General features: G+C 44.5%; 1 protein-coding gene across 10 annotated transcripts in view; it reads right to left on the bottom strand.

Annotated features, from left to right (window-relative positions):
- Nucleotides 1–13,565, bottom strand: part of RIPOR2 (RHO family interacting cell polarization regulator 2) — a 248,951-nt gene that overhangs the window by 30,338 nt on the left and 205,048 nt on the right. For 6 of the 10 annotated variants that reach the window (XM_071097513.1, XM_071097512.1, XM_071097514.1 and 3 more), the window contains 3 exons: nt 9,512–10,204; nt 5,467–5,648; nt 2,091–2,259 (listed from right to left, as the gene is read on the bottom strand). In XM_071097513.1, the coding sequence (XP_070953614.1) occupies nt 2,091–2,259; nt 5,467–5,648; nt 9,512–10,204 (1,044 nt within the window). The other 4 variants (XM_011742698.3, XM_011742699.3, XM_071097517.1 and 1 more) reach the window with 3 other exon arrangements.

The following is a 13,565-nucleotide window of genomic DNA, read 5'->3' as shown; positions in this document are numbered from 1 at the left end:
ATTTTGAAAATAATTGTAGTGATTATGATTCTTAGAAAATGCACATCTTTATCTCTCTGTGATTATATACCTAACAAATAAGTAAGCTCACACATGAATCAATGCAAGTGAGAGGTTTCTAATCCTCACTCCTTCAATCTACATCTTTATATCCACCTCTTCTGTTTTTGTACCATTGCTCATCCCCACAGAAAGGCTGAATTATTATAATCATGGCCTTATTACTGAGAGAAACACTTCATTGACTGCTTACACTAAAAACATGCCAGTTAGTCTTTGCGAGAAAACAGTCACTCCTTCATAGACAAGAATTCTTTTATGTCTCACAAAACAGCTATTTTTCTCTAAAAGAGAAACAAGTAGTTTGCTTGGCGTAGTATCAAGGTCAGCAAGGACAAAGAGCTGTCTCGTTCAAATGGTTGGTGAGTAGAAAACAGTTATACATAAATAAAAATCCCTGTCTATTTTGATCAGAAAAAAAAATTGCACATTCTACCAGATTGGTTGTCAGTCTCATGGTTTGTGAGACCTTGGTGGTTTTTGACCTTGAAACTCAACAGAAGAGTTCAACTAAGTGTTGGCTAACCAAGTGGCAGGAGTTAGAATTGCCGACCAGTCTCCCACAGCACACAGTTGTCTCAGGCTTCTCTGATGCTCTTCATCTCCGGTGGAGAAGCATATTCTCCTTACATGTGTGTTACCAAGGAGGCAACCCTGCCCCTCTGCTGGGCTCCCAAGGGACCCCTGGCTCCTCACCCTGACTCTTGTCTTCCAACAGGCTCTGTGCTTTTGGGTTACAACAATTCCTCCTCTTTCTGCACCCTTCCTGCTTGGCTGATCCCCTTGACACTTTTTTCTTTTCTTTTTTTTTTTTAAATGAGGCCTCAGCCTCCCAAAGTGCTGGGTTTGCAAATCCTATTTGTTTTAGAGTCCAAATACCTTAGACAATTCAGCATGGTAGTACAGGTCCATGTTCTGCATCTGTGCCTATCAGGTGATCGAGACAGGTCTCTGAGAGACACAGAAAGGAGTAGAACCATTGTTACCCAGGCTGGAGTGCAGTGGCGCCTTCACAGCTCACTGCAACCTCTGCCTCCCAGGCTCAAGCAACCCTCCCTCCTCAGCCTCCTGAGTAGCTGGGACCACAGGCGTGTGCCACCACGCCTGACTAATTTTTGTATCTTTTGTAGAGATGAGGTTTCACTCTGTTGACCAGGCTAGTCTCAAACTCCTGGGCTCAAACAATCTTCCTGCTTTGGCCTCCCAAAGTGCTGGGACTATAGGCGTGAGCCACTGTGCCTGGTCTGGAACCATTATATTAGCTTTTGCATTCTCTTCCTGTTTCACATACATCCAAGCAAGCTGGGAGAAGAATGATATTAGGAGAAGAAAAGCAACCAGGCAAGGAGAAAGCTCTTAAGTAGATGCTTGAGGAAAAATGCTTTGTTCAAGACAGCTGAAACCCTTCCTGCAACAAAAGAATTTCAGAACATTTGCGCCACTGTTGAAAAACCTTAAGTGGTAAACAGCTTGGGATGAGAAGAAAAATCAGCTCTGTGGTGTCCCAGAATGAAAGCTAAATGGTGATGATGATGGCCTAGAGAAATATCTCTTAGCATTGCTAATAAGAAGTACTTATTCAAGATCCAGGAAACTGTGGTTAGATTCTTTAACACTTTCTTTTAGCTCTCCAGGTGGTGAAAAAGTAATTCATTTGACATTCACATTAATATATATTCAGTACTACTGGCTTTCAAACTCCATTGCAGATGGTGGAATACAAATGCTTTCCCCCTCGCCACCCCCTTAATCACATTATTCTCATTTACTACCAAATGAGACAACAATGAGAGCTAACCATATTCCACCTACTACTGTTAAGGTCTGGAGAGTTAGGTTCGAAGATGAAAAACCCAAGGTTGTAGAGGGTTGGGCAGGCCCATCAGAGTTTTTGACTGGGCTCAAACCAGAGCAAGACTGTTCTCTTATTCCTGAATTCTCGTTCCCCTGGCAACACTAAAAAATGAAAGCACACTTCCTGGTATGTAAATCACCTGGCATCTCAAACACAAATTCATCGCTGATCCTACCTGCACGAGTTGGGTGCAGTACTGGAGGTGCCTGATGATGGTGATGTCCAGGCTCTCGTTGCCTGTGGTCAGTGGGAGAGGACTTCCTGCCACACTGGTCCCAACTCCTGTGTCTTCAGTGAGCGCTTCACTGAGATGGCCCCTGGCTTCTGGGTGAACTGACCTGTAACTATTGAAGGTGGGCAAAACATTAGCTATTCTTTTTCTGTGCACAAACCACAGGTCAAGTCAACATGGTTTGCATCAGGCCCCAGCAGCACCCCCTGAAAACAGTCTTTCACTTGCCTATCTTGAAAAATAGAGACACCTTTCAAAAATTACTTAATTCTGCCTGGTCACCAAATTGCCTAGAGTTAAAAGGAAATGCAAACAAATTGCTTTCAAAGTTCTTTCTCTGCTTCTTAAGCCTAATGAGCCACTTATGAAGTCGTTTCACCCAGAAGTCTTTGAAACACGCCCTCAGTTTGAATGTGTTGCACTCTCCTGCTCTGTTGACAGGGTGATCCGCCAAATTTTCTGGGATTAAACTGTCCTCTACATTTGTGGTTTCCCAAAGGCAATACCATTAAGAAATAATCTGTCACGGCTTTTTCCTGGCCTCACATCAATTGCTACTTGAATAAAAGGAAAAAGGAAAGCTGCCAAGAAGAGAGACATGATGTTCTACTCTGGACAAAAGTTAAAAAGGGTGTTTGAATATTTAGAGGAATAGCTTAGTTCTGCTTCTCACGTTTTGTTTAAACCTCCTTGTTGAACTGTATGAAGTTATATCATGATAGGCACCTACATTTAAAAAAATCTCTTGCATTGATTATCTAATTTTATTCTTAAAATAAACCTGTGTACTGGGGAGGGTGGCAAGAATGATCTTGTTTCCCATGATTAGCAGGGATGTTAAGAGTGTCCTGGTTCACCCAGCTAGACAGGACAGGGCAGATTTGGGCTTCTAGCCTCACACTCTCTGGTGTCCACAATTTAAAAAGATCAGCACCAGAGCTTAGAGGCTTTGAATGCTTTATTCTGATTCACATTTGCCTCCAAGGGGAAAACACTCAGTTTGTGTCCGGGCAGTCCACACATAGCAGCTGTTATATATTTAAAACACAGACACACACACACACACACACACACACACACACACACACACTCTTCCCTAATACTTCTGATGACATACAATGAGATTGATCAAATTAGACATATTTAATATAGATTTTTAACATTTATAAAATCTGTGATATTTCTGTTGTTAAAATGTTTCTTATAGCAAGAAGAAAAAAAGTTTAGATTGATGCCTGACTTTGCTATATCCTGTAACAGCTTAAGGTAACAAGTATGCAGAAAAATTTTTGGATAAGAAGCGTTTCACACATTCTATCAAGCTGAAAAATATGAAGGCAGAACAATTTATTTTTATTTATTTATTTTTGAGACAGAGTCTCGCACTGCTACCCAGGCTGGAGCACAGTGGCTCGATCTCAGCTCACTGCAACCTCCACCTCCCAGGTTCAAGCCATTCTCCTGCCTCAGCCTCCTGAGTAGCTGGGACTACAGGCATGCACCACCATGCCTGGTTAATTTTTGTATTTTTAGTAGAGACGGGGTTTCACCATGTTGATCAGGCTGGTCTCGAACTCCTGGCCTCAAGTGATTCACCCTCTTCGGCTTCCCAAAGTTCTGGGATTACAGGAGTGAACCACCAGGCCCTGCCTTATTTATTTATTTGAGAGAAGGTCTTGCTCTGTTGCCCAGACTGGAGTGCTGTGGTACAATCTCAGCTCACCTTGACCTCCTGGGTTCAAGCAATCCTCCCACCTCAGCCTCCCGCATAGCTGGGACAACAGGTGCATACCACCACACCCAACTAACTTTCGTATTTTTAGTAGAGATGGGATTTTGCCATGTTTCCCAGGCTGGTTTTGAACTACTGAGTTCAAGTAATCCTCTGGCCTTGGCTTCCCAAAGTGCTGGGATTATAGGCATGAGCCACCATGCCTGGCCAAATGTAGGATAATTTAAACATTACATTAATTTAATAAATTTTCTTTGCCATGTCCCCAGTTTGCTTAAGGGGTAAATTCAAGTTCTCATGGTTTTTTTCCTGGTTTTATTTTGAAAAAGGAAACCCTTCAGGGACAACAACAACAAAAACTAACATCTTTCAGAGAGATTTGTGAAGGTTGAAGTCATAGCTTGCTGTAACTTGAAACCTGTTTACGTCATATTGTGCCAAAGGTAAAGATGAGCAGGCAATCTACCCCCACTTTGGGAAAGTGTGTTTTCTTTCACAGCAATTGGTGGAGGTGGGTACGTTCCACTGTACTTATTTTGCTTTATCTGTAGTTATAAAATTGGACCCCAGGCTCTAGTTCTCAAAATGCGATTTGGCTGCACAAGGACACCTGATGGTGAAGGTGACAATGTTTCACCTTCATCCGCTGCTTCCAGAGAAGGTCACATGCTCCACCTAGATTGCTGCAGAACCAGTGGCAGTCATCGGTCATCCTCTCTTACATTCTAAGAGAAATATGCACCATGGGACTTAAACTTGGCTTTGATGCATGCCTTGATGAACTCAGTCTCATGCAAAGACTCACTGGGTTGAAGGAAGCATAAAGGGTTGGGAAAGGGAAGCTCAACAAAACAAAGGCAACGGAAGTAAAGTGCAAACCAGGGAGAACCAGGTCCAAATTTGTCATCCAGTAAGAGTTCTCCAGAAATGTGTATACCTAGTTAATTTGGAATTAATTGCATGGTGTCAAGTTGTAGACATTGAACCCTATAAGACACATGTGAGGGCTGGGTGTGGTGGCTCACACCTGTAATCCCAGCACTTTGGGAGGCTAAGGCGGGTGGATCACCTGAGGTCAGGAGTTCAAGACCAGCCTGGCCAACATGTGAAACCCCATCTCTACTAAAAAAATACAAAAATTAGCCGGGTGTGGTGGCAAGCGCCTGTAGTCACAGCTACTGGGGAAGCTGAGGCAGGAGAATTGCTTGAACCTGGGAGGTGAAGGTTGTGGTGAGCTGAGATTGCACCACTGCACTCCAGCCTGGGTGACAGAGCAAGACTCTGTCCTAAAAAAAAAAAAAATGTGTACACATGTATGTGTATATAAACACTCTCATACAAAATTTTCCTATTTATAAAGAGGAAATATAAAGATATTTATTTTCCCTTAAGCAACCCCAAAGAGATGAATAATATTGATGCTTTTATTGCACTTGACAATAAAAAGGAATTGTAAGCCAATTGGTCACTCATGTGGAGAGTTTTATCTTCCTGGAAATGTGTACCAGGTCCCCTCTGACAGTAACAAAGAACTACTGTATCAGCTGTGATAGGAGAAATATAAGGAGACACTAACTTCAGACTTACCTGTGTTTCTCAGTCTCAGTGTCTGAAAATACTGAGTCAGCACCTCCGCCAACATTACAAACCTCATCACCATCCTCCTCCTCATCAAAATCAGAGGTGTTCAGGAAATCAAAGCTTTCTAAAGCACTTTCAACTGTAAGACTTAAACTGGAAGACCTGCTGCGGCTTACTGCTGGCTTGCACTGTAAAGGCAGAAGGCACCAGGGAGAACATCAACACATCCAGAAAGAGAAACAGGACACACGATGCTCAATTGGAGATGCCACACTTTTTTTTTTGTTTCAAGTTTTTATTTTTTGCTAGCATTTAAAAATGCATTTAAAAATCTTAATATCCAAAAAAGAAGTACAACCATGGGTAAAATGGCACAATATCTGGGACTGGTTGCAGAAGAATCCGGAGGGAAGTAAGCAGGTTGAAGAATAGGAAACAAGATTGGCCATGAGTTGATCACTGGGGAGGTTGAGGGATGGGCACACTGGGATCCATTAGAGGATTTTCTCTACTTCTGTTTGAAATTTTTGTAACAAAAAGTTGAAAACAAAACAAAACAAAACAAAGTCAATCACAAAGCCTTGGGAAACAGAACTGCTATATTCCTCTGCCTAGTGCTCACCCCAAAATAAAATACAACAAGCAGACAAATTTTAAGTCGTGAGTCAATGCTGAATACTGACCAATCTCTAATTCCAAGTGGCAATGTCTTCAGTGTTCTACGAAAGGTGCTAGCTATCTAAGGCACCTGCTCTAAAGGACTAACAAAACAAATCCCAGAAACAGGAAGTGGCTCAAATTTACCTAGCCCATGTTCCCTAGGTAAGAAGCCCTGCATCTTTTTTTTTTTTTTTTTTTTTGAGACAAGGTCTTGCTCTGTCACTCAGGTTGGAGTGCAATGGTGTGATCACAGTTCACTGCAGCCTCAACCTCCTGGGCTTTAGCAATCCTCTCAACTTAGCCTCCCAGGTAGCTGAGACCACAGGCATGTGTCACCACACCAGGCTAATTTTTTTCCTTTTTGTAAAGACAGGGTCTCCCTATATTGACCATATTTGTCTTGAACTCTTGGGTTCCAGCAATCCTTGGCCTCCCAAAGTGTTGGGATTACAGGCATGAGCCATCGCACCTACTCACAACATATAATTTTTCCTCTGAGCTTTGAGGAAAGAATGAATGCCTTAAGCATGACAAGAAGCAGCCCTGCTTCCTCTGTAGCTCTGCCTCAAAGGGAACAAGTCCCATCACTTCCCTGACCAGGCCCTGGCATCATGGGAACAATCCCATTCTCTGGCCTGGAGCATTCTATAATGCTGGCCACATGCAGAAACATTACAAGCAAAACAATGCCAGTTGCTACAGGCACAGAGTTGGAGAGAAGTATTTCCAAATATTCAAGAAGATGCTGGGGTGGGTCGAATGGGACAAATTCTGCAAGTAAGAAGCACTAAATGTCCTCCATCCAGTTAGGTGACACTCCGTGCTGATTTCTTAGTGCAAGGTAGAAAGGGCCTTGCAGGGATCTGTCTCTGACACTCAAGATGGCACAAAAGCACATGGGAAAACGTCTTTCAGTCTTTTAAATCACAGTTGTCTCATTCACCCTCAGTGATCTCCGTCCAAGAGGCAGCACCATTTAGTTTCTGATGGTCAAGATGTTTAGCATCCTAGGAATGTGAAGGAGGGAGAAAAGAGAAAGCTTTGTCCAGCTGATGCTTTAATTCTGGCTGGATACAAAGCCATTTGCCCCAGACCTAAACACACTCACTAGTGACGTTTTCAGCAGTCTCAGGGGGAGAGAGGGAGTCGGTCTGGACTTCACCTGCTTCTAGGGTCTTTTTTCCTAAGCAAGGCGTCTGCACAATTTGATCTTGTACAGTATGGATGTGTTTAAATATTGGTCATGACAAAGAAAGGGGCAGTTGAGGATTTTAGTAGCAGGACAATTTTCGAACAAGAGCAGACTGAAATAATACTCTGGAAAGAAGTCTCTGGTCGCCAGTTTTTCATAATGCTTAGTGTTTCCTGCGGATTGAGCTACTTAGCAGCACCCTAGATGCCTGGAATGGGAGCTGCTATCACTACTGGATTTCTCTAAGGAATTCACTTTAGATGGCATCAATTTGTGTCTTAGCTCTTTGAAATGAATATCTTTTGCCCACAAAGCAAAGCTGGTCAACTGTGCAGAAAAGATAGGTGCTTAGTGGAATACCAGACAAGCAGCCTGCATGTACAAACCCTGAGCTGATGGTTTTGAACTGATATTTTACAGAAAGTAGATTCAGAGTGCCCTTCTGTGTCTCGGAGGCTATGCCATCAACTGAACTGTCATGAGCATTTGAGGACCTGGAGAGTCAGAGCCTGAATTATCATCTGCCTTAGGCACAAATCTCCTCCAGAGTTAGGTCAGCAAGACTGAGGAGAGAAGGATAAGATGGTCAAAAAGCCTTGGAAATGCAGTTTCAGATGCCACTGGGCATGTATAAACAATCATCATACTCTTTTTTTCTTTCTTTTTTGAGACAGGATCTCACTTTTTCGCCCAGGCTGGAGTGCAGTGGCATGATCTCGGCTCACTACAACCTCTGCTTCCTTGGCTCAAGCGATTCTTCCACCTCAGCCTCCCGAGTAGCTGGGACTACAGGTGTGTGCCACCACGCCCAGCTAATTTTTGTATTTTTTGTAGAGATGGGATTTTGTCATGTTGCCCGGACTGGTCTCTAACTCCTGGGCTCAAGTCATCTACCCGCCTTGGCCTCCCAACATGCTGGGATTACAGGCGTGAGCCACCATGCTCAGCCAGGAAAACAGTCTTAGAAAGGGATGCAACAGCCTTTTGTGGGTTGGTTCTTGGCTTGCCCCTGCAACCTTACTTTCAAGCCTTTTTAGAGACCAGGTTCCCCAACGAACTGCTCTTTTAAGAAAAAGGATCCGAGTTCTCTTTTCTTTTATACAACAATATAAATCAGAGCAGCAAATAATACAAGAAGGGGCAGTGAGATTTGGGACAACAATTCAAATCTGTCTTCTTGTGCAGTGTTTTTTAAAAAATTAATCTGTATGCAGGTCGAGACAGATACATTCTGATGCAGCAATAATGATCTCATTATCAGGACCTCCCGCCTGTGAGGAAATCATCCTTCTCATCTTACCCTCCCACCTGCACCCTGGGCTGTCTGATCCCCATGGATTGAGGGTATCTCTGGAGAGTCTATGGATTCCCCGCTCTAGAGTAGAACGGATGATTATTTTGCTGATGATTAATCTGAGATTCTGACTTGGTTATTTGGATCAATTGTGAGAACAGGCAGTCTCCTCCAGTAGGCAGTGGCTCATGGCTCTCACAATGGAACTGGATTACTCTGACTCCAATCAGGGAAAGGGCTCCCTGCTTTCCCCACCCCCTGAGAGGGATCCTATCCAGTAACGCCTGTGAGACTGTAATCATCAAAGTGCCACTATTTCACATATGGGATTAGAATGATTCACTTGGGGACTGGGGGAATTTCAACATTCTCTAGAGCTCTTTGTTTAAATCCTAATCAATTTAGATAAGTTGATCTATTGTCAGGAAAATAAAATTTAATATGTACTACTGGCATATTAGTGCCATTTAAAATGATGATGACCTATTAATCCTATGATTGGACAAGAATTTTTTTTTTTTTTTGACGGAGTCTTGCTCTGTCGCCCAGGCTGGAGTGCAGTGGCGCGATATCTGCTCACTGCAAGCTCCGCCTCCTGGGTTCATGCCATTCTCCTGCCTCAGCCTCCCAAGTAGCTGGGACTACAGGCACCCGCCACCACGCCCAGCTAATTTTTTTGTATTTTTAGTAGAGATGGGGTTTCACGGTGTTAGCCAGGATGTTCTCCATCTCCTGACCTCGTGATCTGCCCTCCTAGGCCTCCCAAAGTGCTGGGATTACAGGCGTGAGCCACCGCGCCCAGCCTGGACAGGGCTTTTTTTTAAACGATACCTCATCTTAAACAGAATGTTGGCTTAGGACACTTCTCTCCAAACCTAATCCAATTTCTCTGAAAAGGTACTTACTTTTAGAATATCATCCAAATGCATGACTTCTTGGTTCAGATCCTGAAACTCTTTATACTGCTCTTTATGTGGTTCTAATGCAAGGAAAAGCCCATTAAAAGCATCCTCTAAGCTTCCATCTAGAAAGGATCTGCAGCCTTCGGATTCTCCCCCGACAGAGCCCTCTGAGAGCACCCTGTCTGTGGCCACTGGCACCTCTGCAGATGTGAGCCTCTTGACCAGCTGCTTCGTGATGTTTCCTTCCAAAGTGTCCAGTTCCACAGGCTTGAGCTCAGAGGCCTCCTCGGACTCTTGCAGAAGTGCCTCTGCAACATCATTCTCAAGGAACAGGTGCTCAGCCCCAGCACCTGAGGACTGTCGGCGGCAAGCCTCAGATGGGGCCGAGGCAGGTTTCCTGGGCTTCTCTGGGTCTTCCTCCTTCAGGTGTGATTTTGGCTCTTGGCCTTCTCCCAAGGAGTTCCTGGAAGATGCTGAGCTGGTGTCATCCAAACCCTCATTCTTGGAGGCCAGGCTGCTGTGGTGAAACTCTGCAGGGGTGATGGTAATTTCTGGATTTGTTGAGTTGGAAGGGGAGCCTGTTGAGTGGGAGGCGAGGGCGCAGTCCCCGTTGGGCAGGTCACTGAAGCTGAGCGACAGTGGCATTTTCTCCGCGGCAGCCTTTCCATTTTCAAAGATGTCATCAGGTAGATTCGACTGTAGATAAAAGATACCTCATTATTATTTTCAATACAAATGACGCATTTGGCTTGGCATGGTTTATTTCCAGACAGAGTGTAAGACAATTACAGTGAAAATACCCAGAGCTTTCAGAATATTAGCATTTTATTTGTTGATGCCTCTGTGTGTGTGTGTGTGTGTGTGTGTGTGTGTGTGTGTGTGGCTGGCAAAAGAAAACAGACCATCAAGAACTGTTTCTATTGTTGAATCTAGGTGAAAGTTCATGCCAATCGTCTCAAGGTTTGACATTTTTCAAAAGAAAAGGTTGCATGGGGGGAGGGGGCTTGTTTTCTGAATTCCAAGAGCTCATAATATTTGGCAGCCATAGTTATGAATAACATTACCAATTCCTTTTTCTATTTAGGCAACTATCTTAAAAAACTTTCCAACGTCCATGCAATTGAGTTCCAAAGATGTGATGTTTTGTTCTGCTTCAATTCTCAAAAATTATTCCTTTGAAAATCTCTACCCACAAATCCCAAGCTCTGGAAAATGTTTTATTAATTTAGTAACCATGCCATAAATAATTCAAGGCCAGCCATACATTTGCATAACTTCTCTAGAAATAAGAGGAAAAGACCAATAAATGGAACATCAATCTTGCAGGAGGTACACCCCAGGACTCTCAGGCTGCCTAGAAACACCGAGTCATCTGTCAAGCAGACCCGGGTGGTGTCACAGGTACGCCCTGTGCTTCATGAAGCAGAACTCTGAAGACAGAGGTCAGAAATATCCAGGTAACCAAGATCATTCATTTATTCAGGCATTTCCATTTCTAAGTCAGCTCTCCTTGTGCTGTGGTCTGTGTATAATGCCTAAATGCCAAATGCTGCTCTGTGGAAAGGGCTTTTTAGTTATTGAGATTAACCCCTTCAAAATGGTTAATTTTTCTTTCTTTTTTATTTTTTTGAGACAGAGTTTCACTCTTGTTGCCCAGGCTAGAGTGCAATGGTACGATCTCAACTCACTGCAACCTCTGCCTCCTGGGTTCAAGTGATTCTCCTGCCTCAGCCTCCCAAGTAGTTAGGACTACAGGCATGCGCCACCATGCCCAGCTAATTTTTGTATATATTTTTTTTTAGTAGAGACAGGGTTTCACCATGTTGGTCAGGGTGATCCCAAACTCCTGACCTCAGGTGATCCGCCTGCCTCAGTCTCCCAAAGTGCTGGGATTACAGGCGTGAGCCACCACACCTGGCCCAAAATGGTTAATTTTCTCAGATCCCAGATTCGGTTTTTAAAGTAAATAAATGGTAAGTATTATGCTAATAATTGTTTTAATTATATAGAAATTGACAAATTCTCAAAATTTGCTGGGAATAAGCCCAGCGAATAAAAATGTTACAGCAAATGCAGTGAGGAGCAGACGGGAAGATAAAGGCTCCCCGTCCTCCTCCAGCTGGCTCCCTGGTCCCATTGCTGCTGCATCTGAGGCCATGAGATCCTGACACATGCAGTTCGTTCCACCCAAACTGTCCATTGTTGTAGCATGGTTGGAAGGCGATTTACTTTAACTGCAGGCGAGTAAAATGATGTGTCACTGGACACTTGAGTAACCTCTACAAGCTCAGTCTCTTTACCTCCAAAACTGAGGATGTTTTACTCTGTGAGTGATTACTGAGCTGTGGTCCACAATGTTGTTGGGGTGTTGGGCTCTGGTGCTCCTCTTCCTCCCCTCCCAGCTTGTGTATTTCAGTTTCTTCCCTCGAGTATTTGCACCCCCCACCTCATATACACCTTATGTCTCTAGGAAAGATAAAAGGAATCTTTTAGGGGAGGGATGAGGGATGCCTGGACCCTTCTCCTTAGACCTCATCCATGGGGGTCCCTTAGGCTTCTAGAACCTGTGGGTACTCCACATGGTCCCACTGAGCCTCATCTGATCTGTGCACACATCTCATGGCAGCACCGAGGGAGGTGGGAGACACTGGGTATGGCGGAGAGACTGGGTTGTCAGGATTCTTATTCCAATTCCAAAGTCCTTCCCAGCCATTTCTCTTGAGACTCCAAGACTCAAGCCCAACTTCCACCTACTTAAGTGGCAAATATTTGGTGAGAATAAATCGAGATGCCCTGCCCAAGGGGACTTGCAGTCTACCAAGGGGACGAGCCTAACAATGAGCACGCAACAGTACAATGGTGTGCATGCTGTAACTGAGGGATGACATCATGAGGGAAGGGCCCCAATAAGGGGGTGGCTGCTGCCTGAGAAAGAGCCAGTCCTGGAGCTTAATGTGGAGGATGGTGAGGTAGGGGGCAGGCACCAGAGGAAGTGCATTCTAGAAGGAACAACATGCGAAGACATGAGCTCCTGAAAAGAGGTGGTGCATTTTGAGGACACTGAGAAGCTCCAAGGGGCCCCAGCAGAGGACAGAGAGTGGAAAAGTGAGATGGGCTTGTGGTGGGCTGTAGGGAGATGGGAACAGCCGCTCTGAGGACCTTTGCGTTTATCTAAAAGGCTTTATCAGGAAAATCATCCAGTTGTTTTCTAACATTGTTCTTATTTAAATTATGACATGAAACCTCTACCAACTCTCACCCACAACCCTCAACCTGTAGCACATGAGCATGAATATACATGTTATGGTAATGGTTGCGTGTACAGCTGTGTTAGCTCTTTGTGTTTTGGTTCATGTTTTCGTGTATATTTCCCCCATATATTCTTTTCATTTTCCTTTAAAAGTCCACCAGAGGGCCGGGCGCGGTGGCTCAAGCCTGTAATCCCAGCACTTTGGGAGGCCGAGACGGGCGGATCACGAGGTCAGGAGATCGAGACCATCCTGGCTAACACGGTGAAACCCCGTCTCTACTAAAAAATACAGAAAACTAGCCGGGCGAGGTGGCGGGTGTCTGTAGTCCCAGCTACTCGGGAGGCTGAGGCAGGAGAATGGTGTAAACCCGGGAGGCGGAGCTTGCAGCAAGCTGAGATCCGGCCACTGCACTCCAGCCTGGGCGACGGAGCGAGACTGTCTCAAAAAAAAAAATAAAAGATAAAAAAATAAAAGTCCACCAGAGTTTAGCCTGGTCCTTTTCACCTGCCTTTTGAGACAAGGTCTTGCTCTGCTTTCCAGACTGGACTGCAGTCATGCAATAACTCACTGCAGCCTCAACCTCCTGGGCTTTAATGATCATCCTGCTTCAGTCTCCTGGGTAGCTGGGACCACAGGTATGTACAACCACACCAGGGTAATTTTTAAATTTTTTGTAGAGACAGGGTCTCACTTTGTTGCCCAGGCTGGTCTTGAACTCCTGGGCTCAAGCAATCCACCTGCCTTGGCCTCACAAGGTGCTGGGATTATAGGTGTGAGCCACCATGTTCAGCCTTCACCTGCATTTT

Source organism: Macaca nemestrina, chromosome 5, assembly GCF_043159975.1.
Source record: "Macaca nemestrina isolate mMacNem1 chromosome 5, mMacNem.hap1, whole genome shotgun sequence".
NCBI lineage: Eukaryota > Metazoa > Chordata > Mammalia > Primates > Cercopithecidae > Macaca > Macaca nemestrina.
The sequence above is the reverse complement of the archived record's forward strand: the minus strand, read 5'-3'. Positions and strand labels throughout refer to the sequence as shown.